We start from the raw sequence: 22,574 nt of genomic DNA, 5'->3' as shown, positions 1-22,574 counted from the left end.
AGAAAAAAAAAAAAACTGTTTACTGTCCCTGGTGGCTGTCTGCTGCTTTTCTGAAATTTCAACTGTTACATCTGGTGAAGAACCATCTTACTTTCTTCCTGTGGTCCTATGTGGTTGGAGGCAGAGATGGATGAGGGTATTTTTCAGATGTGTGCTGTGTTTGCTAAGTGGTCCCCAACACATTCCCAGAGTGGAGTGAGGCTTCAGTTGCCAGTGGGCTGTTTGGGGGGTGAGAGCCGGGAGGTGCTGAGAGTGGAGGCCTGCCTGTGAGAAGGCCTATCCCTCACCACCCTTTCTCTCATAGATGGAGAGTTTGCACATGAAACTCTTCTAAGTGAGCTAAGGAAACAGACATTCTTTCCTCAGCCCAGTGAACTGACTTGAGCAGGAGTCAGTTTGGGGCGGGTCTCAGGGTCGGAGAGGTGGGCGAGAGCCACCCCCCGCAAGTGCACGCGCCTCCTTCTCTAGGCTGGATACCTTCTTGTGGAGTAAAAACAGTGGTTTTCAATGTCAGTGTCCTCAAAACTTCTTGGCAGATCTCTTCCTGCCTCTTTGAACTTGTGCCAGGCCCTGGGCTGGTCACTGAGCCCCGGGAGCAGTGAATGACTCAGACCAGGAGCCTGAGCCTCAGGGGAGACCCAGCCAGGAGGAGGCAGATGATGACCGCACAGTTCGGCCAGGGACCCAGGGCCTCCCCAGCCTGGGATCGGCACTGGAAATCCACGTGAGAAGGGGGATGGGCATGCAAAGGCCAGCGAGGGCGTGTTTTTGTGTGAATGAGAGTGAGGGCTGGGCACAGACTGTGCACTTGGGAGAACTTCAGCATTTGACTGTTTTATCTCCCTTATTCCAACTGCCGGGACTCAGGCAAGATGTGCGAATTCTTCAACCAAGCCGACTGACAATTTTAATTCCCACTTCAGTGTGCCGGGCTCTGTGGAGTGTCCTCTCCCTGGGAAAAGGCTAATGAGTGTGATAAAGTGCTTCTCGGCCCCACGTTAATGTGTCTGGAGCCTATGCTGTGTGACCCTGTGTGACTGGTGGCAGGAAGCCGACGGGATGCAGGACAGCCAGGCATGTGTCCAGGTGACCACCACAAAAGCCTGCCCCTCGGGCTCTGCGTGTCTAGCCTGAGCTTCTCCTTGACGGGGCAGGTCTGAGCTCCCCAGTTTATAGGGAGGAGAACGAGGCATCACCAGGTAGTTGCAAGGGGGCCATTCTTTGTAGCTGAATTGTGAGGCATAGTTCTAGCTAAACCCCAAATCCCAGGTAGCCTTGAATTTGGTGTCCAGAGTCATTTAGGTAACAGTAATCTCAAAAGCACAGACAGAAATGTGCATCATGGGCAAACTGTATTAAGAATACAAAAGCACTTAGAGCAGAGGTCTGTTGTCATTGTTCCTTTGTTTCGATTGGTGAAGATGACGTTGGTAACGGAGGAAACACAGGCTCTTCCCAGGGGCCTCCTTCCCGCAGGCGAGCCTGGCGACTCTCAGGAGTGGGAGCACTCTGTGTTGCAGCATTCTCAATCCGTTTCCAAGGCTCACCTGAGACCCCTCCGGAGGATACTCCAGCAGCTCCTGCACCAGCTCGCAAGGAAGGCTGCACCCCCAGAAGCTCTGTGGGTGGACACTGCTCCTGAGGCTGGTGTCAAGACTGGCACCCATCTCATGGGGATTGGTACAGTCAAGGTAGATGGCCCTTCCCAGGAGGTGAGAAAGAAGAAAGTGGCCCTTGGCATCTGGAGCCACCAGGCACTCGCAGCTGGGTGGGCCTGGGCCTTCTCTGATCCAATACAGACAATGTCACCTGTCACTGAGCACCCTCATCAGACAAGGCTGCTCTGTGACCATGACAGAGAGAGACAGAAACGAGACCACTGCACAACCATGTCTGAGTACAGACCAGACGTGAACGCTGCCCAAGGGCCCACGGTGACCAGACGCCACATCCTGGCTGAGAAGAGCGAGGTGACTTTAGCCTCCCTGAGGTGCCCCTCCCCCTACATCAGACCGACCAGCAGCGCAGTAGGACTCATCTCCCAACAGCACCGCTAGAGCCCAGCTGGCCTCCAGCCTCCCCAGAGTGTAGCCAGCCTCCCCCAGCCTCCCCCAGAGTCCAGCTGGCCTCTTCCAGCCTCCCCCAGAACCAAGCCAACCTCCTCCAGCCTTCCCCAGAGCCCAGCCGGCCTCCTCCAGCCTCCCCAGAGCCCAGCCAACCTCCTCCACCCTCCCCCAGAGCCAAGCCAACCTCCTCCAGCCTCCCCCAGAGCCAAGCCAACCTCCTCCAGCCTCCCCAGAGCCAAGCCAACCTCCTCTAGCCTCCTCCAGGGTCCTCCCCCACCCAAACCCAACCACACCCTATAGCTCTGCTCACCGAGATGCCTGGGGGGTCCCAGGGTGCATATTCCCCTCAATGCAGAGAGACGACCTGACTGTTCGGCCATAGATGTTCCCCTGAGGTCTTCATCTGGGGACCTAAAGGGTCTTTGTTTTAAAGTGGAGACCATGGCACTGGGCAGGGATCATCCCCTGCATGTGAGCAGCAGCAGGCCTGCTGGGCAGGAGCAGCAGGATGGACCGGGGCTGGCCTCGGCACAGCTGCAACGCAAGCTGGCAGGGCACATCCACCCTTATGGGGGCTGTGGGGGGTCTATGGCATCTCCCCTGCCCCAGCACACCCAAATTTCTTTAGGCAGGACAACACTGCATGAACCTTGGGCTGCTAGAAGGAACACCGTGTGCTATTGTTTCCAATGGTACTCAGTGGCCGTGGCCTGTCACAGCTGCTCCCGGCCTCTCTGGGCCTGGCCTGAGCCCCCTCTCCACAGCCTATAGCCTGCACGGCAGGGAACTTTGCAGTCACTGAGTCTGACTTGTCAATTCCTGGCTCTCAGCAGCACCAGCCCAGGCATTTTAACAGCATGTGCCCCAAATCCATTGGCATCTGCATGATGTTATAATTTGATTGTTAATCACAGGTGACACTAACCTGGCAGACAGTAGTCCTGTTCCTGTTCTAAGATGTGTCCTGGCTCGGGGCTGGGAGGACAGTGTCAGCCACATAGTCTGCAGTTTACTCACCTTATTACAGCCCAAATGTTCAGCTCTGTGAAGAATCCAGCTCACGCCTGGGCTTCAGAGGCACCAGAGTGGCTGTGACAGTCAACACCGTGCTGATGGCAGTGAAATGACAGGCTCGTTTAGTCTCTGCCATCAGCCAAGCCCAGGGTGGGGCACTCTCCATAAACCCTCCTGATGGCAACTCTGTAAACCGATGCCACCACCCCATTCTGAGGTTCACAAGGAATCAGGAGGCAGGATTCAGGTGGACATCTCCACATCCTTGAGCCACCCCCAGAGCCTCTGCTGGCATGAGTGGGGAGGCCAGCGGTGGGCACCCTGTCAAGAGCAGGTCAGGCAGAAAAGGGACATGATCTGATGGACCCTTCAAAGTTCCCCTGGGTGTCAAGAGGGTAAGCTGGTGACCAGGGAGGACCTTCATCTGAGATGCTGTCCTGGGCACTTTCTCAGACTGGGGACGAATTGAAGATGGAGATGGCAGAACTCAGGATTGGCTTGAAAGAGAGATGGCGTAGGGCCTCAAAACCAGAGTGGTCGTTCTTGAGATACTTTACAAAGGAGAATATTCTTGAATTTCTCTAACAAATGCAAACAATAGAACCTAATTGTATATATCCTTACAGTAACAACAAAACAAAACAAAACCAGGGTACCTGTGGGCCATCCAGGAGAAGCATCCCCATAGTAACTCCCAGCTTGGCCCTCAGCAGGGACAGGCCTGAGCTGGGAAGGGGCAGAGACGTGGTGGGGAGAACGACGTGGCGTCAGGGGGGAAGTACAGTGGCACTGCGGGACAGAGGGGTGACTGTGCGGCTGTAGGTGGGAAGCCGATGACCTGGCCAGACGCAGATCTTCAGGGGAGTCCGAGGACAGACTCCTACCCTGAGGTGAGGGAGAGGACAGCCTATCTGCAGGATTGATTGGGCTGTCTAGACAGGTCTTGTGACTCAGGAGCAGAGAAGTGGGGCAGTAGCCGGGATATGAGGTTGGGGGATGTTTTGTGCAGGTGGAACAGAGCAGAAAGACGTGGAGAGACAGAGGTGTGGGAGGGAAAGGAGGCTGCGTCCCAGAGCATGTCCTGGAGGGAGCGTGGGGCAGAGCCACCCAGGAGCCAAGGGGCTGGGCCCAGCTGGAAGCAGGGACCTCGTCCCTTGAGCAGGTGCCCTCAGAAGTACCTAGACTAGTAGCTTCTCTTCTAGTTGTCCTCAGGAAAGTATGAGGTAAGGTCATCACTGACAGAGAGATGGAGGAGGGACTGAGGAACAAGGAGATGTGAAATTCTCACCAGGGAGAGGAAGGAAATGGATCCACTAAGGACAGTAATAAAATTGCCAGCAGGGTGAGGGCCCACTGGAGATTTGGGTCACAGAGTTTTAATGGCACATAACTGCCACATGAGTTGTATTTAACTCATGATTTGAGCCTAGGGCCTCTTGAAGAACTGGGCTAGGCAGGAGGGTCCATAGTGGACCTGTGCCCTGTGAAATATCTGCTTGTTTTCACTGTCAATTGAAACATACATATATAACTCATGCACAGCAAACAATAAACAAATAACAAAATTTTCATTGAATTAGAATCATTTTGTTTTTTTTTTTTTTTTTTTTTTTTTTTTTAGAATCATTTTGTTTTTGAAGTGTTTATTCTACTTTTGTAATAAAACATCATGGCCCCTAGGGAAAAAAAATTTTCTTTTTCTAGTGTAGCAATGTGTGACTAGAAGCCATTCCCTGTTGCTCTATTTCTCCCAGCCTGAGAAACAGGGGCAGGTAAGTGTCCTCAGGTCACAAAATGGCTGCAGTAACTCCAGACTCAGTGTCTTCCTCTCATAAAGTCTAGAAGCCCTGATCAGGTGGCATGGCCATCCCGGAGGGAATCCCTGCAGCTCACTGTCTTAGTCTTTTTTTTTTTAATAGTCCTGTTTTATGTTTTAAGCCCTGTGTGATTTTTTTTGTTGTTGTTATTGTTGGGGATTCATTGAGGGTACAAGTCCCTCTTATAATTGTGTCAGGTGTGTCCCACACTGAGACCCCACTCCCTTTCCTCCTTCTCTCCCTCTCTCTCTCTCTGCTCTCTCCTTCCCCCACCCTCCACCTTGTACTAGGTCATTAATTGTCCTCATATCAAAATTGAGTGCATAGGATTCATGCTTCTCCATTCTTGTGATGTTTTACTAAGAATAATGTCTTCCATTTCCATACAGGTTAATACAAAGGATGTAAAGTCTCCATTTTTTTTAATGGCTGAATAGTATTCCATGGTATTCATATACCACAGCTTGTTAATCCATTCCTGGGTTAGTGGGCATTTAGACTGTTTCCACACTTTGGCAATTGTAAATTGCACTGCAATAAACAGTCTGGTGCAAGTGTCTTATAATAAAAGGATTTTTTTTTCCTTCTGGGTAGATGCCCAGTAATGGGATTGCAGGATCAAATGGGAGGTCTAGCTTGAGTACTTTGAGATTTCTCCATACTTCCTTCCAAAAAGGTTGTATTAGTTTGCAGTCCCACCAGCAGTGTAAAAGTGTTCCCTTCTCTCCACATCCACGCCAGCATCTGCAGTTTTGAGATTTTGTGATATGGGCCATTCTTGCTGGAGTTAGATGGTATCTCAGGGTGGTTTTCATTTGCATTTCTCTAATAATTAGGGATGATGAGCATTTTTTCATATGTTTGCTAGCCCTTCGTCCGTCTTCTTTAGAGAAGGTTCTATTCATGTCTCTTGTCCGTGGGATTGCTGGTTTTTTCATGTGGATTAATTTGAGTTCTCTATGGATCCTAGTTACCAAGATTTTGTCTGATTCAAAATATGCAAATATCCTTTCCCATTGTGTAGGTTGGCTGTTTGCTTTGGTGGTTGTCACCTTAGCTGTACAGAAGCTTTTAAGTTTAATTAAGTCCCATTTGTTTATTATTGTTGTTGTTGCAATTGCCATGGCAATCTTCTTCATGAAGTCTTTCCCCAGGCCAATATCTTCCAGTGTTTTTCCTATGCTTGCTTTGAGGATTTTTATCATTTTGTACCTTAAATTTAAGTCCTTTATCCATCTTGAATTAATTTTTGTGAGTGGAGAAAGGTGCAGGTCCAGTTTCAGTCTTTTACATGTGGATATCCAGTTCTCCCAGCACCATTTGTTGAATAGGGATTCTTTCCCCCAGTGTATGTACTTGTTTGGTTTATTGAAAATTAGGTGGTTGTTAGGAAAGTTCATTTCCTGGTTTTCTATTCAATTCCAAGTGTCTATGTCTCTATTTTTGTGCCAGTACCATGCTGTCTTGACCACTATGGCTTTGTAGTACAATCTAAAATCTGGTATGCTGATGGCCCTGGCTTTGTTTTTATTACTAAGAACTGCCTTAGCTATATGGGATTCTTTCAGGTTCCATACAAAATGAAGAATCATTTTTTCCAAGTCTTGAAAGTAGAATGTTGTATTTTAATAGGGATGGCATTTATTGCTTTGGGAAGTATAGACATTTTCACAATGTTGATTCTTCCCATCCATGAGCATGGTATGTTCTTCCATTTGTTAATATCCTCTGCTATTTCCTAGGGTTTCATAATTTTCTTTATAGAGGTCCTTCACCTCTTTTTTAAGGAATATTTCTAGGTATTTCATTTTCTTTAAAGCTAAGGTGAAGGGAGTTGTGTCCTTAATTAGCCTCTAATCTTGGCTGTTACTGGTGTATACAAAGGCTACTGACTTGTAGACATTGATTTTATATCCTGAGACATTACTGTATTTTTTGATGACTTTTAGGAGTCTTGGGGTTCTCTAAGTATAAGATCATATCATCAGCAAAGAGGGAGAGTTTGACCTTCTGTGCTCCCATTTGGATGCCCTTGATTTCCTTGTCTTGCCTAATTGTATTGGCTAGAACTTCCAGCACTATCTTGAATAGTAATGGTGACAGAGGACAACCTTGTCTGGTTCCAGTTCTAAGTGGAAAAGCTTTCAGTTTTACTTAATTCAGTAAAATATTAGCTGTGGGTTTGTCATAGATAGCTTCAATCAGTTTCAGAAATGTACCACCTATTCCTATTCTCTTCAGTGTTCTAATTAGAAAAGGATGCTAGATTTTATCAAATGCTTTTTCTGCATCTGTTGAGAGGATCATTTGGTCTTTGTTTTTGCTTCTATTGATATGGTGAATAACGTTTATGGACCTGTGTATGTTAAACCAGCCTTGCATCCCTGGGGTGAAACCTACTTGATCATGATGTATGCCTTTTTTGATGATGAACTATAATCTATTAGCTAGGATTTTGTTGAGAATTTTTGCATCTATATTCATTAGTGAAATTGGTCTGAAGTTCTCGTTTTTAGTTGGGTTTTTCCAGGTTTTGGCATCAGGGTGATGTTTGCTTCGTGGAACATGTTAGGGGAAGATTCCCTCCTCCTCAGTTTTTTGGAATAATTTCTTCAGTATGGGAATAAGCTCTTCTTTGAATGTTTGCTAGAATTCTGGTGTGAAGCCATCAGACCAGGGCATTTTTTTTTGTTAGGAGATATTTTTTTTTTTTTATTCAATACTAATTTTATAATGTCATTTTTTTTATTGTTAAATCATAGCTGTGTACATTAGTGCAGTCAAGGGGCACAATGTGCTGGTTTCATATACAATCTGAAATATTCTCATCAAACTGTTCAAAGTAGCCTTCATGGCATTTTCTTAGTTATTGTATATAGACATTTATATTCTGCATTTAGTAAGTTTCACCTGTACCCATTCTAAAATGCACCGTGGGTGTGGCCCCACCCGTTAGGCTGCCTCCACCCTAACCTCCCCACTTCCTTCCCCTCCCTTGGCCCTTTCCCATAGTCTTGTGCTATAGTTGGGTTATAGCCTTCATGTGAAAGCTATAAATTAGCTTCATAGTAGGGCTGAGTACATTGGATACTTTTTCTTCCATTCCTGAGATACTTTGCTAAGAAGAAAATGTTCCAGCTCCATCCATGTAAACATGAAAGAGGTAAAGTCTCCATCTTTCTTTAAGGCTGCATAATATTCCATGGTGTACATGTACCACAATTTGCTAGTCCATTCGTGGGTCAATGGGCACTTGGGCTTCTTCCATGACTTAGCAATTATGAATTGGGCTGTAATAAACATTCTGGTGCAGATGTCTTTGTCATATTGTGATTTTTGGTCTTCTGGGTATAAACCTAGTAAAGGAATTGTAGGATTGAATGGCAGGTCTATTTTTAGATCTCTAAGTGTTCTCCAAACATCCTTCCAAAAGGAACATATTGTGTGCATTCCCACCAGCAGTGTAGAAGTGTGCCCTTTTCTCCACATCCATGCCAACATCTCTGGTTTTGGGATTTTGTTATGTGGGCTACTCTTACTGGGGTTAGGTGATATCTCAAAGTAGTTTTGATTTGCATTTCTCTGATGATTAAGGATGATACTTTCCATTGTATCTTTAAGTTTCCTAATTGACTGCTTCAGTTCCTTCAGCTGTGCCATATCCTTTCTATATTCTTCATATTGTTCATGTTTTATTTGATTCTGTTTTTGGATATCCTTTTGGCTATTTTCCACTTTATTAGCAGTTTCCTTCATTGTTTCCATCATTTCTTTCATTGTTTTCAACATGTGTATTCTAAATTCCCTTTCTGTCATTTCTAACATTTCTTTATAGGTGGAATCATCTGCAGTAGCTACCTCACGGTCCCTTGGCAGGGTTGTTCTGGATTGGTTCTTCATGTTGCCTGGAGTTTTCTGCTGATTCTTCCTCATGAGTGATTTATTTTATCTGTTTCCTTGCCCAAATTTTCCTTTCACTTCTTCTTGCTCTTTAACTTCTCTTGCCTGTGGACTAAGGTTTTGATGAGTCCTTTTGGTACAGGACCAGAAGGATAAGAAGGTTGAAGAGCAAGAAGGGATAAAAGAAAGAAAAAGAAAGAATGAACGAAAAGAAAATAGAGAAAGGAGAGGGTGTGGGTAAAAGGGAATATTGACAAAAAGAAGAGAGGCACAGAAAGAGGGAGACAGAGCAATATAGGTGTAGAGTGGGGTACTTTGACCCAACCTTCAAAAAAACCCCAACCTCTGGGGGTGCCAGGTTGGGTGGTTCCCTTGAGGTCAGCAGCTCTTTGCTAACCTGACCAGACAGAGTATCCCAGCTCCACCAAGTAGAGAGGAAAGAAAAAAATGCTATTAATCAAGCCAAAACAATCAAACAGAAAACTTTACAGGATAGAATTGGGTGAAAAAACAAATAATAGGGGTAGATAGCAAAAATGAAGTTCTAGTTATTGAAAAAGGCAGCAATGGGAAATTGTAATTAAACTAGAAAAATTGAAAAAGAAAAAATCTGTATGGACAAGTTTGAAATTAAAAAACAAAACAACAACATCAAAATAAACAAAGAACAAATAAACAAAAAACCCAATAAAAACAAAGCAGTATATGTATCTTGTTGAATATTGTCTGAGCAATAGGTGGTCTTCTGGGGTATGAGATGTTAATCACAGTGCTGATATGACTGGAAGCCTCTGCTGATTTCTCAAACCCCACCGGGTAGACACCCTGAATCTGTCTTCAGCCCTCTTAAAAGGCACTTTAAACTTCTAAACTTGCTAAGCAGAAGCTTTCCCAGGAAAGTGCTTGTCGCTGGAATCACTACTGAAGTTTCTATCCACTTACTCAGTGTGCCAAAATCGGTCTCACTCTGCCCCTGAGGGTTAGGACTGTAAGGCGGCTCAGTCCCCACTTTTAGGCTGCTCAGTCACTAGGTTACCAGCTCCTGCCGGTCCTTGCTCTGCAACCCTGAGGGCGGACCTTGCTGGGGCAGTTCTCTCCCATTGGCTCCCTGCAGCCCACAGCCAAACACCATTAGCTCCGTCAGGCTCAGTGGCTCAGTCTGGGGCCCTAGACAATGCCCAAAGTTCTCCGCACTCCTGCTCAAGCTCTTCCCGAAGGCAGTTCAACTGAGTGCCAAGTCCAAAAACACCAAAACAGTTCACAGGTAAGGCCTTTCTGGTTTGCAGTCTCACTGCCACTGTACTTACAGTTGTCGGCGGGATTAGACCAATTGAACACATGCGACCACTTGCCAGTTTTGCACTGTTTTTGTCCTCCTCTTGGGGTCCAGAAGTCTCTTATGACTCCCTGTATCCTCGAAGGGATGATTATAGGCAGATCCCACCAGCCAGAGGTGCCTGGAGTCTTATCTCCCCAGATTCACAGTGCCCAGATACAAGGAAGCTGTTACTCGGCCGCCATCTTGCTCTCTCACCCACCGCTGAAAGTTTTTAATTGGATTGTCAAAGATCAAATAATGGTAAGTAGCTGGGTTCATCTTTGGTTCTCTATTCTGTTCCAGGCATCTACTTCTCTGTTTTTGTGCCAGTACCATGCTGTTTTGATCACTATTGATTTATAGTACAGTCTAAGGTCTGGTAGCGTGATTCCTCCTGCTTTGTTTTTATTGCTGAGTAATGTTTCGGCTATTCGAGGTTTTTTCTGATTCCACACAAAATGAAGTATTATTTTTTTAAGATCTTTAAAATATGACAATGGAGCTTTAATAGGAATTGCATTAAAATTTTATATTGCTTTGAGTAGTATAGACATTTTAACAATGTTGATTCTTTCCAGCCATGAGCATGGTATGTATTTCCATTTGTTAACATCTTCAGCTATTTCTTTTCTTAAAGTTTCATAGTTCTCTTTATAGAGATCTTTCACATCCTTTGTTAGGAATACTCCCAAATATTTCATCTTCTTTGGTGCTACTATGAAAGAAATAGAGTCCTGGACTGTTTTTTCGGCTTGGTTATTGTTGGTATATATAAAGGCTACAGATTTATGGGTGTTGATTTTGTATCCTGAGACATTGCTGTATTCCTTGATCACTTCTAAAAGTTTTGTAGTAGAGTCCCTAGTGTTTTCCAGTTATATGATCATATCATCTGCAAAGAGTGAAAGTTTGATCTCTTCTGACCCTATGTGGATACCCTTGATCGCCTTTTCTTCCCTAATTGCAAAGGCTAAAACTTTCATTATAATGTTAAAGAGCAATGGGACAATGGGCAACCTTGCCTGGTTCCTGATCTAAGTGGAAATGATTTCAATTTAACTCCATTCAATATGATATTGGCTGTGGGTTTGCTGTAGAAGGCCTCTATTAGTTTAAGGAATGTTTCTTCTATACCAATTTTCTTAAGCGTTCTGATCATGAAGGGATGCTGGATATTATCAAAAGCTTTTTCTGCGTCAATTGAGAGAATCATATGGTCTTTATTTTTTAGTTTGTTTATGTGCTGAATTACATTGATAGATTTATGTATATTGAACCAGCCTTGAGACTCTGGGATAAATCCCACTTGGTCATGGTGTATAATTTTCTTGATGTGTTGTTGGATTCTGTTCATTAGGATCTTATTGAATATTTTTGCATCAATATTCATTAGTGATATTGGTCTATAACTTTTTTTTATTGTTGGGTCTTTCCCTGGTTTAGGGATCAGGGTGATGTTTGCTTTGTAGAATGTGTTGGGTAATATTCCTTCTTTTTCTGTATTTTGGAAGAGGTTTAGTAGTATAGGTACTAGTTCTTCTTTAAAGGTTTGGCAGAATTCTGATGTAAAGCCATCTGGTCCCGGGCTTTTCATTTTAGGGAGATTTTGTATAGTTGATGCTATTTTAGAACTTGATATAGGCCTCTTCAACATTTCCACTTTATTCTGGCTAAGTCTTGATAGGAGGCATACTTCCAAGTATGGGTTGATTTCTTTCAGATTTTCATATTTCTGAGAGTAAAGTTTCTTGTAATATTTGTTAAGGATTTTTTGAATTTCTCTGGGGTCTGTTATTTCATCGTTACCATTTCTGATTGATGAAACTAGAGATTTTACTCTTTTTTTCCTGGTTAGGTTAGCCAAAGGTTTATCTATTTTATTGATCTTTACAAAAAACCAGCTTTTGGATTTATTGATCTGTTGTATAATTCTTTTGTTTTCAATTTCATTTAATTCTGCTCTGATTTTGCTTATTTCTCTTCTTCTGCTGGGTTTGGGGTTGGAATGTTCTTCCTTCTCCAGTTGCTTGAGATGTCCCATTAAGTTATTAACCTCCTCTCTTTCCGTTTTTTTGAGGAAGGCTTGCAGTGCTATAAATTTCCCTCCTATGGCTGCCTTTGCAGTATCCCAGAGGTTCTGATAATTCATGTCTTCATTGTTGTTTTGTTCCAAAAATTTGGTGATTTTCTTCTTAATCTCGTCTATAACCCATATATTCTTCAGCATAAGGTTATTTAGCTTCCATGTTTTTGTATGGGTATGCAGATTCCTGTTGTTATTGAGTTCGACTTTTATTCCATGATGGTCTGAGAACATGGAAGGAATAATTTCTATTTTTTTAAATTTGCTGAGGTTAGATTTGTGGTCTAGGATGTGGTGGATTTTGGAGTATGTTCTGTGGGCATATGAGAAGAATGTGTATTCAGTTTTGTTGGGATGAAATAGTCTGTAGATGTCTGTTAAGTCCAGATATTGAATGGTTAAGTTTAAATCTAAATTTCTTTGCTTAGCTTCGTTTTGGAGGATCTATCCAGCACTGCTAAAGTGATGTTAAAATCTCCAACTACTATGGAACTGGAGGAAATCAAGTTGCTCATGTCTGTTAGTTACTCTTATAAATTGAGGTGAATTCTGGTTGGGTGCATAAATATTAATAATTGAAATCTCATCATATTGAGTATTACCTTTAACAAATATGAAGTGTCCATCCTTATCCTTCCTTATTTCAGTTGGTTTAAAGCTTATTGCATCTGCAAATAGGATTGCAATGCCTGCTTTTTTCTGCTTTCCATTTGCCTGGAGTATAGATGACTGTCCCTTCACCTTGAGTCTATATTTGTCTTTTAATGTAAGATGAGATTCTTGTATGCAGCAGATATCTGGCTTGAGTTTTTGTATCCAGTCAGCCAACCTGTGCCTCTTTAGAGGACAATTTAAACCATTCACAGTAATTGAGAATGTTGATAAGCCTTTTGAGAGTCCGGTGGACATTTTTAATCCTTTTTTGACTGTGGAAGTTGGAATTTGATCAAAATTTTTTGGGTGGATTTACTTTTGTGGTGGAGGATTACGCTGGTCTTTATGGAGGATAGGTCTGAGGATATCCTGGAGAGCTGTTTTAGTTATAGCAAATTTCTTCAACATGTGAATGTCATTAAAGTATTTAATTTCTCAGTCATAAATGAAACTCAGTTTAGCTGGGTACAGGATCCTGGGTTGAAAGTTATTTTGTTTTAGGAGATTAAAAGTTGATGACCATCCTCTTCTAGCTTGAAAGGTTTCAGCAGAGATATCTGCAGTTATTCTAATATTCTTGCCCTTGTAGGTGATGGTTTCCTTTCATCTGGCTGGTTTCAGAATTTTCTCTTTCATATTAACTTCAGTGAAATTGATTATGATGTGTCTGGGGGATGTCTTATTCGGGTTGAGTTGTGCTGGAGTTCTGAAATGTCTGCTATCTGAAGTTCAGAATCTCTCAGCATGTCTGAAAAGTTCTCCTTCATAATCTCATATAGAAGAGACTCTGTGCCTTGTGAAGCCACTTCATCGCTTTCAGGGATCCTATAAGATGAATATTGGTTTTCTTTAAATTATCCTAGAGCTCTCTGAGAGAGTGATCTGCTTTTGCCCTCCATTTCTCTTCCTCTTTGAGAGTTTGGGAGTGTTAGAAAGCTTTGTCTTCAATGTCAGAAAACCTTTCTTCTGCTTGCTCCATTCTGTTACTGAGGGATTCTACTGTGTTTCTCAGATCTTTGAGGGCTGTAACTTCTTGTCTCAATGTGTCAAAATCTTTGGTCATTTGGTCTTTGAAATCGTTGAATTCTTGAGATATCTTTTGGGTTACTTCTTGGAATTCTAATTCGATCTTATTTGCTATCCAGATTCTGAATTTGATTCCGACATCTCAACTATTTGTTTGTGCATGGGATCTTGTGCTGTAGCTGCCCCATTGATCCTTGAGGGAGTTGATCTACTCTGACTATTCATATTGCCAGAATTTTCCCATTGATTTTGCCTCATGATTGTTTTTTTACCATTGCCTCTGGCTGTCCTCAGAGTTGGGGAGGTGTCTCTTCAAGATTAGACCCCAGTGGTATCACTCTATTGTTGCTTGATCTTTGTAGGGAGTGACCTTGTGTAGTTCTTCTGGGGCTTCCCCTGCCAGGGCATTCTGGTTGTGAGAGCAGCTCTGGAGTGTGACACACCTGGATCCAGCAAAAGGTCCAGAGGTGGTGCACACGGTTCTGGGAGTGCCTGGCACCCAGTGACTTTGGCACAGAGAGCCCAAGCCTCCAGCAGTCTCTAGCCAGGAGAAGGGCTCCATGCCGAGGCAGGGAGGGGTCCAGGGGGCACATGGCTACCAGAGTCCCTGGCCAGACAAGCGGCCAGTGTGGAGGCAGGGAGGGTACAGGAGGAAGGACGCAGTGTTGTGGGGCTCCAGGAGTTTCTGGTCAGGGTGTGCGGAGGCCCGGCGGGCGCAGGTCTCAGGTCACAGCACAGCTCTTACTGAGGTCTTGGCATGCGGCTATCGCGGGTTGCGGCACAGCTCTTCCCAAGGTCCAGGTGCACCTGTTGGGAGATTTTTTTGTTGTTTGTTTGATCACAGGGCTTGAAATTGGTCTGTTCAGGAGATCTATTTCTTCTTTGCTAAGTCTAGGGAGAGGGTGCAATTCCAAATATTGATCCATTTCTTTCCAATTGTCAAATTTCTTGGCATAGAGTTTCTGGTAGTATTCAGAGATAATCTCTTGTATCTCTGTGGCATCAGTTGTTATTTCTCCTTTATCATTTCTGATTGAGGTTACTAGAGATTGCACTTTTCTATTTCTAGTTAGTCTGGCCAACGGTTTACCTATCTTATTTATTTTTTCAAAAAACCAACTCCTTGTTTCATTAATTTTCTGAATTATTCTTTTGTTTTCAATTTCATTGTTCTCTGATTTAATTGTGGATATTTCTTTTCTTCTGCTGGGTTTAGGCTTAGATTGTTCTTCTTTTTCCAATTCCATCAGATGGCTTGTGAATTTGTTGATGCACTCTCTTTCTGTTTTTCAAATGTAGGCTTCTAAAGAGATTAATTTTCCTCTCAGGACTGCTTTTACTATATCTCATCAGTTTTGGTAGCTTGTGTCTTCATTGTTGTTATGCTCAAGGAAGTTAATGATTTCCTCTTTTATTTCTTCCCCATACCCAACTGTCATTCAGCCTAAGGGTGTTTATTTCCATGCCTTTATGTGGGGTTGAACATTTTTGTTGGAGTTGAGTTCTACCGTTAGTGCCTTGTGGTCTGAGAAGATACAGGTAAAATTTCAATTCTTTTGATTCTGGTGAGGTTTGTTTTGTGTCCTAGTATATGATCAATTTTGGAGAATGTCCCATGGGCCTATGAGAAGAATGTATATTCTTTATCTTTGGAATGGAATGTTCTATATGCATCTATCAAGCACAGTTGTTCTAGGGTCTCATTTAAGTCTCTTATATCCTTATTTAATTTCTGTTTAGAGGATCCATCCAGCTCTGTAAGAGGAGTGTTAAAGTCCCCTGTTATTATGGTATTATAGGATATCACATTGCTCAGACTAGTTAAAGTCTGTTTCAAGAATCTAGGAGCATTTAAGTTGGATGCATAAATATTTAGAATTGAAAGATCTTCTTGTATTTTTCCCTTGACCCAATATGAAGTGTCCATCTTTTTCTTTTTTTACTTTAGTTGCTTTAAATCCACTTGTATCTAAAAATAATGTTACCACTCTTCTTTTCTTCTGAATTCCCTTTGCCTGAAAAATTATCTTCTAACCCTTAACTCTTGACTTTTAATTTGTCTTTTGAGGCTAGGTGTGTTTCCTGCAGACAGCAAATAGATGGCTTGTAGTTTTTAATCCAATCAGCCAGTCTATACCTCTTCAGTGGGGAATTTAAGCCATTAACATTTATTGAGATAATTGATAAGTGTGGTAGCATTCTATTCATCTTATTTTGTGAAAGTCCATTGCTTAATTTTGTCTTTTGCATCAATGTGGAAGCTAGGTTCTGTCCTTTAATTTCTGGGTGCTTACTTTGCTGGTGGTCCATTGTGATGGTCAGTGTGTAGAACAGGTTAAAGTATTTCCTGTAGAGCTGATCTTATTGTGGCAAATTTCCTCAATGTTTGCATATCAGTAAAAGATTTTATTTCTCTGTCAAGTAAAGCTCAGCTTAGGAAGATATAGAATTCTGGGCTGGAAATTGTTTTGTTCAAGTAGATTAAAGGTAGATGACCATTGTCTTCTTGCTTGAAAAGTTTCATTAGAGAAGTCTGCGGTCACCCTGATGGATTTGCCCCTGTGGGTTAATTCGCCCTTACTCCTGGAAGCTTGCAGAATCTTTTCTTTTGTCTTTACTTTGGACAGGTTCACCACAATGTATCTTGGAGAAGCTCTATTTGAGTTGAGGTGACCTGGGGTCTGATATCCCTCTGAAAGGAGTGTATCAGAATCTTTGGGAAATTTTCATCTATAATATTCTCTAGTATGGCTTCCATTACCATGGGGCATTCTTCTTCCCTTTCTGGGATACCTATAACTCGTTTGTTTGAACACTTCATAAAGTCCCATAATTCTGTCAGTGAACGTTCTACTTTCTCTCTCTTCTTTTCTGTCTCTATAACTATCTGCGTTATCTCAAGTGCTTTGTCCTCTACCTCTGAGGTTCTTTCTTCTGCATGGTCTGATCTGTTATTGATACTTTCTATTGCATCTTAAAGTTCCCTAAATGACTGCTTCAATTCCTTCAGCTCTCCTATATCCTTTGTATATACTTCATATCATTCATCTCTTATTTGATTCTGTTTTTGGATTTCCATTTGGTTATTTTCCTCTTTCTCAGCAATTTCCTTAATTGTTTTCATCATCTGTATTTTAAATTCCCCTTCCATCATTTCTAACATTTCTTATAAGTGGAATCCTCTGCAGTAGCTACCTCATGGTCCCTTGGGTGGGTGGGTGGGGGGGCTCTGGACTGTTTTTTCATGTCACCAGGATTTTTCTGATGATTCTTCCTCATGAGTGTTTTGTTTTATCTTTTTCCTTGCCCTAATTTTCCTTTCACTTCCTCTTGCTCTTTATGTTACCATGCCTCTGGCCTAAGGTTTCGATGAGTCCTTTCAGTACAGGACCAAATGGATGAGAAGATTGAGGAGCAAGAAGGGAAAAACAATTAAAGAAAAAAAAAGAAAAAAGAGAAAGGAGAGGAGTGAGTAAAAGGGAATATTGACAAAAAGAAGAGAGGCACGGAAAGAGGGAGAGAGGAATAATAAAGGTGTACAGTAGGGTACTTTGACCCACCTGGGTTGGGTGGTTCCTGGAGATTAGCATCTCTTTGCCAGCCTGTTAAATATAGTACCCCACCTCCACTAAATAGAGAGGAAAGTCAAAAATACTATAAACCAAACCAAACAAACAGAAAATCTTACAGGATAAAATTGGAGGAAAAATCAAATAACAGGGGCAGAAATACTAGCAGAGATGAAGTTCTTGTTATTAAGGAAGGCAACAATGGAAAATTAAAATGAAGAAACAAAACAAAAAGAAACATCTAAATTATATTTACATTCGAAAAATGAAGAAACAAAACAAAAAGGTTGAAATTTTTTTAAAAAAGAACAAAGCAGTATATATATATATATATATATATATATATATATATATATATATATATCTTGCTGAATATTGTCTGAGCAACAGGTGATCGTCTGGGGTATGAGATGTTAATCACAATGCTGATACAGCTGTATGAGATTGGAGACTTCAGGCCTCTGCTAATTTCTCAAACCCCACAGGGTTGAGAGCCTAATCTCTCCTCAGCCCACTTAAAAGGCACTTTAAACGGTTAACCTTGGCTAAGCAGAAGCTTTCCCAGGAAAGCTCTTGTTGCTGGGATCATGCCTGAAGTGGCTGCCCACTTATCCAGTGTGCTAAAACCAGTCTCAATCTATGCCCCTGAGGGCTGAGGCTGCAAGGCAGCCCTGCTACTGCCAAACACTGAAATCTCTGCTCTTCACCAGTGTCTCAGTCCCAGGCTTTGGTGCTGCTCAGTCACTAGTTCACGTGCCCAAGGTCTCCCAGCCCAAGCTCACTCTGCAACCCTGAGGATGGAGTCTTCAGGGGCAGTTCTCCCACAATGTCTGTGCACATGGCCCACAGCCGAACACTATTAGCTCCCTTCTGGCTCAGCAGCTCAGTCCAGGACCCTAGACAATGCTTAAAGTCATCTGCAGTCTTGCCCAAGTTCTCCCAAGGTAGTTCAACTGAGTGCCCAAGTCCAAAAAAAAAAAAAAAAACAAAACAGCCCACAGAGAAGCCCTTCCCTGTTTGCAATCTCCCTGCTGCTGGAATTACAGCTGTGGCAGCCACGGCCTCAGACTGAACAAAAAGAACCATTTGCTAGTTCTCCACTGCTTTTGTCCTTCTCCTGGGGTCCAGAAGTCTCTCACTGTCTTCCTGTGTCCCCAAAGGGATGTTTCTGGACAGAGCCCACAAGCCAGAGATGCCTGGAGTCTTCTCTCCCCAGTCTCACCGTGCCAGTTGCAAAGAAGCTGTTACTCGGCCACCATCTTGCTCCCTCTCCACTGTCTTAGTCTTAAACACATGCTCCCCACCACCCCCTAAGCCAGAGGTAAAGTCTCACCCATGGCCACTGGCGCTTCCAAACAGACATTAAAAAGGCCAAAGCGGCCAGAGTACTAACAAATAGCCACCACATGTCCCAGCGTTTGGAACAAGGAACAACCCCAGAATGTGCCCAGTGATGTGGGAATAAAGGCCCAGGCTGCTCGTGTTGAATGTTAGACCGTGGGGTCTGGGACAACCCACCTCGATTCAATTCTGGAGGCAGAGCTGAGGCTGGAAACCTGAGATTTGACTGGGGGCTGTGCACATCAGGCCTCCTTCAAGATCAGTGTAGAAAAGAAGGATTCTGTCAGCACCTAAGAATGCAGGATGCCACTCATGAACAGGAAAATGCCAGGTCTGGAGGGAGCTCTCCCCGTCAGGGATACATAACCAGAACAAAAAACCACCACAGCACTGGGGAGGGTGGGAGTGGGGCTGAGAAAACAATCCTCTAGTCTAAGACAGTTGGATGGATGCCCTGTAGGTTCAGAGAAAAGGCATATTGTATGGATAAGAATTTATTAAAGGAAGCTGGATAGAATTTTTTAGAAATTGCATGCATTTGGTCTTGATGTATAATGCAAGAAAACATGCCCTCTGCGAAACCAGATAGTCCAAGTCTGCAGGCCGGCGGACAGCAGCACCACTGAAGGAGGATGAGTTGGGAAAGTCAAAACCTATGAGCAGAATTAAAATTTGCATACAAGATAAAGAGCCGACGGAGGACGAGGCAAAACTGTGTCACCCCTGAAGAGGACAAATTAAATTTCTAAAAATAGGAAAGGAATGAGGAGTCGAGTAAATAAAAAATATGGAAGAGACTGAGAGACCCACATAAAATATCGGGATCCCTTGGGAATACACGGACGCAACCGGAGCTGGAAAACACCTGCGTCTGCAGATCAAAGAGGCTGACAAACTTCTGAACTGGAGAAAGATGTACAAAATCCTACACATGTCCAAGCAGGATAAACAGAATACTTAAGGGGGAACAGGTGTAGCTGAAGTTTTGCGCAGTTCTGAACGCAGGAGACAACTGCAGAGGGATCTTTATGAACACACTTGGCTCAGCTTCATTGTAGGCATTATTCATTCGGATAGGAAACAGAAGGATACTGTTAGATTTGTAAGTATTCAAACATGTATGATGCACCCACCTTTTGTGAAAGAAGGAGATTCAAAGTTGTCCTCATCAATTCAAAAGGAGTGATTTGAAAGCAAACCTTCCAAGAACGGGTAGTTGGGGGGTTATAAAAATTGTAGCAGCATCAATACCACTAAGTAATATTCCTCTAACTAAATATGAAAGTAAAATAGAGTAAAAAGTTTAAAATACCCAAAACATACGGTTTGGTATATTTTTGAGACAACTACAAGATGAGATTTTGGTAATTAACTTGGCCCCATGTAGTTTCTGTTTTTGCTGTGTGACCAGCAGCCCCCCCAGGATCGGCCAGCATTGCGGGGCGCCTGCTCACTGCACAGCTCCCCAGGGCGCCTTGTCTCCTGTCAACTCAGCACGGCTGATGTCTCCTCTTAATGAAAAGGAGAAGAGAGTTATATTTCCCAGAACCAAGGCTCTCTCCCTTGCTTCAGAAGAATCCTCTAAATAAAAGGTACTGATGTGGATTCTGACAGCAGACTGGAGGGAGAGGTGGTTATTCATGGGAGGCAGTCATAGGCGGATGTGTGGCTGGGAGCAGAGCTGAAGCAGCTCCCAGGGAAGCCTTTGTGAGCCATTTGTTTTGCTGTCATGGGCTGAGGAAGCTGCTGAGAGACCCTCTCTTAGCGCCCAGGGTTTTCATGGCTACCATACTGACCTTGGCTCCACTGGCCCTCTCCGAGATTGCCCAGGCCTCTGATTCCCCTTATTAAGTCTTCCCTCGCTTAGAACATCTAGAGCAGCTTCTGTGTTCCTGACATCTTTCTGGACGTAGGATCAGCATGGACCTCGCCCTGAGGACGAGCCGTAAAGGTGCACGGCTATTCCTGCCAGATGAAGGCAACTTGCTTCCGGCATCTTTACTCATCGGTAGAGAATAAAAAGGCATTTGCTAGGCGATCTGCACACCGGGCACCGGGAGCTGTGTTTACTTCAAATAAATTTACTGCATCTGAAATGGCAGCTCCCATCATCACAATCAGCACTTTCTGAATTCACAAGCCTGATCTTTCACCCAAGGAAAAGAGTGACTGGACGGAGATGTGGAAGGAGTGACTGGCCCTGCCTCCTTCAGGGCTTGGATGGTGGCACTGGTCTCTGGGATTTTCGTGATGATGAAATATTGCTCTTATTTACTGTTTTAATAGGAGGAGGACTTTTCAGGGGCCTCTGAGTTGGCCCTTCCCACTCATTTTCCAATGGGGAACCCAGTCTGGGAACTCTGCCTGTTGCCACGTGTGTGTCCCACCTCCACACCCAGGCCTGATGAGAGTAATCACAGTGGGTTCAGTCACACACCAGACCCACTGTAACACGGACAGGGACCGAAACTTCATCAGTAACCTGATCTCCACAAGCCCTTGCTCTGGCTGGTGGGGCACAATGGTACTGTTGATCCCGAGGAATTTGTCTGAGGTCAGAGTCAGTGTCCCTTAATCCCCTCAAGATGTGAGAAGTTTTCCTTCCTCAGCGCACAATTACTCCAGTAAGCATCTTTGGAGACGTTTAGGAGGAAGTCTTTATTATAAATCTACGCCAAGACCAGGTTATCAGGGGGATACAACCCCCCTGCATTCCTGGGGCCCTGGATCTGTGCCCTCGCCCAGGTCTGGGAATTAGTAAGGATCCTGACTATTGTGGTGGCTCAGGTGGGGTCTCTCTAATCACCAGACCAAGAGTGTGTTTGTTTCTCTGTTTATTTTTTACAGAGTAAGACTTCAGTGGACTGTCCAACTCCTAGGGAGACCACAATCAATTAGTCACCATGGAACAACTCTGTGGGCACAACCGTTAGGATCTCTGCTGAGACCCGGTCTCACCCTACACTAACCAGGCTTCGTCTCTAGAAATGAGGGGCTGCCCTCTGGAGTCTCCTGCTCCAGGACCATACTTCCCCCATGGAATGCAAGGATCTAGTTTGGGTGGTGACAGCTCTCATTCTCAGCTCTGATTTTGGAAGAAGCAGTCACCACAGAGCTTTCCAAGCAAGAATCCTGTATCAATGAACTTCCTCCTTGTTGAAGGGAAATGTCCTCTGGATCACCCAAGTTCACTGGACAGAGAGGGTGGGAATGTAGCGAGCATGTCATAGCACACTCCCGGCCAGGGGTTTCCACCTTGTGTGTCCAGGGAGGATCTTCCACTCTCTAGCCTGCCACAGCTAGAAACCTAGAGCCCTTCTTTATTGCATTTTCACAATTTATAATTGCCCATCTATGAGTGGGGCCACTTGTTATCCCCTCCGTCACCCCCTCATTGGACTGCTGCGTCCTGCTGTTCCCGCAAGGCAAGCGCTGGTACTTGTTTTCTCGGGGCCTCTCCAGCACTTCACACATAGTAGGTACTCAGAATATTCCCGATGAACACATGAATGAACGATCAGCTGGAGAAAATGAGGAGTGTTTATACTGAAAAGATCACACACAGAGAAACAATTCCAGCTCAGTTAAAGCCTGATGGACGTCACAGGAGATTGCATGGCTCTGTGAGCTCCCCGCCGCTTGATGAGTCTCAAATGACCATTTAACCCTGGGCTGGTTGAGCAGATGGCAAGAAGCACTCAGCCCACCCTGAGAGAGGATCAGGTGTGATTATTGGTTGGTGCTGTTGTTAGAGTTTGTGAGCAGCTTCTCTGAAATAGGCTGGTG

At 43.9% G+C, this 22,574-nt stretch overlaps 1 protein-coding gene across 3 annotated transcripts in view; it reads left to right on the top strand.

The window, feature by feature from the left end:
* SORCS2 (sortilin related VPS10 domain containing receptor 2) overlaps positions 1 to 21,719 on the top strand; it is a 528,424-nt gene extending 506,705 nt beyond the window's left edge. For all 3 annotated transcript variants that reach the window (XM_053566734.1, XM_053566733.1, XM_053566738.1), the window contains exon 28: positions 21,636 to 21,719. In XM_053566734.1, the coding sequence (XP_053422709.1) occupies positions 21,636 to 21,686 (51 nt within the window). In that variant the 3' untranslated portion in view covers positions 21,687 to 21,719. The remainder of the gene's footprint in view (positions 1 to 21,635) is intronic.
* Positions 21,720 to 22,574: the final 855 nt, after the last annotated feature.

The sequence above is a fragment of the Nycticebus coucang genome, chromosome 17, assembly GCF_027406575.1.
Source record: "Nycticebus coucang isolate mNycCou1 chromosome 17, mNycCou1.pri, whole genome shotgun sequence".
NCBI classification, from domain to species: domain Eukaryota; kingdom Metazoa; phylum Chordata; class Mammalia; order Primates; family Lorisidae; genus Nycticebus; species Nycticebus coucang.
Note: the sequence above shows the minus strand (reverse complement) of the source record. Positions and strands in the feature narration are given on the sequence as shown.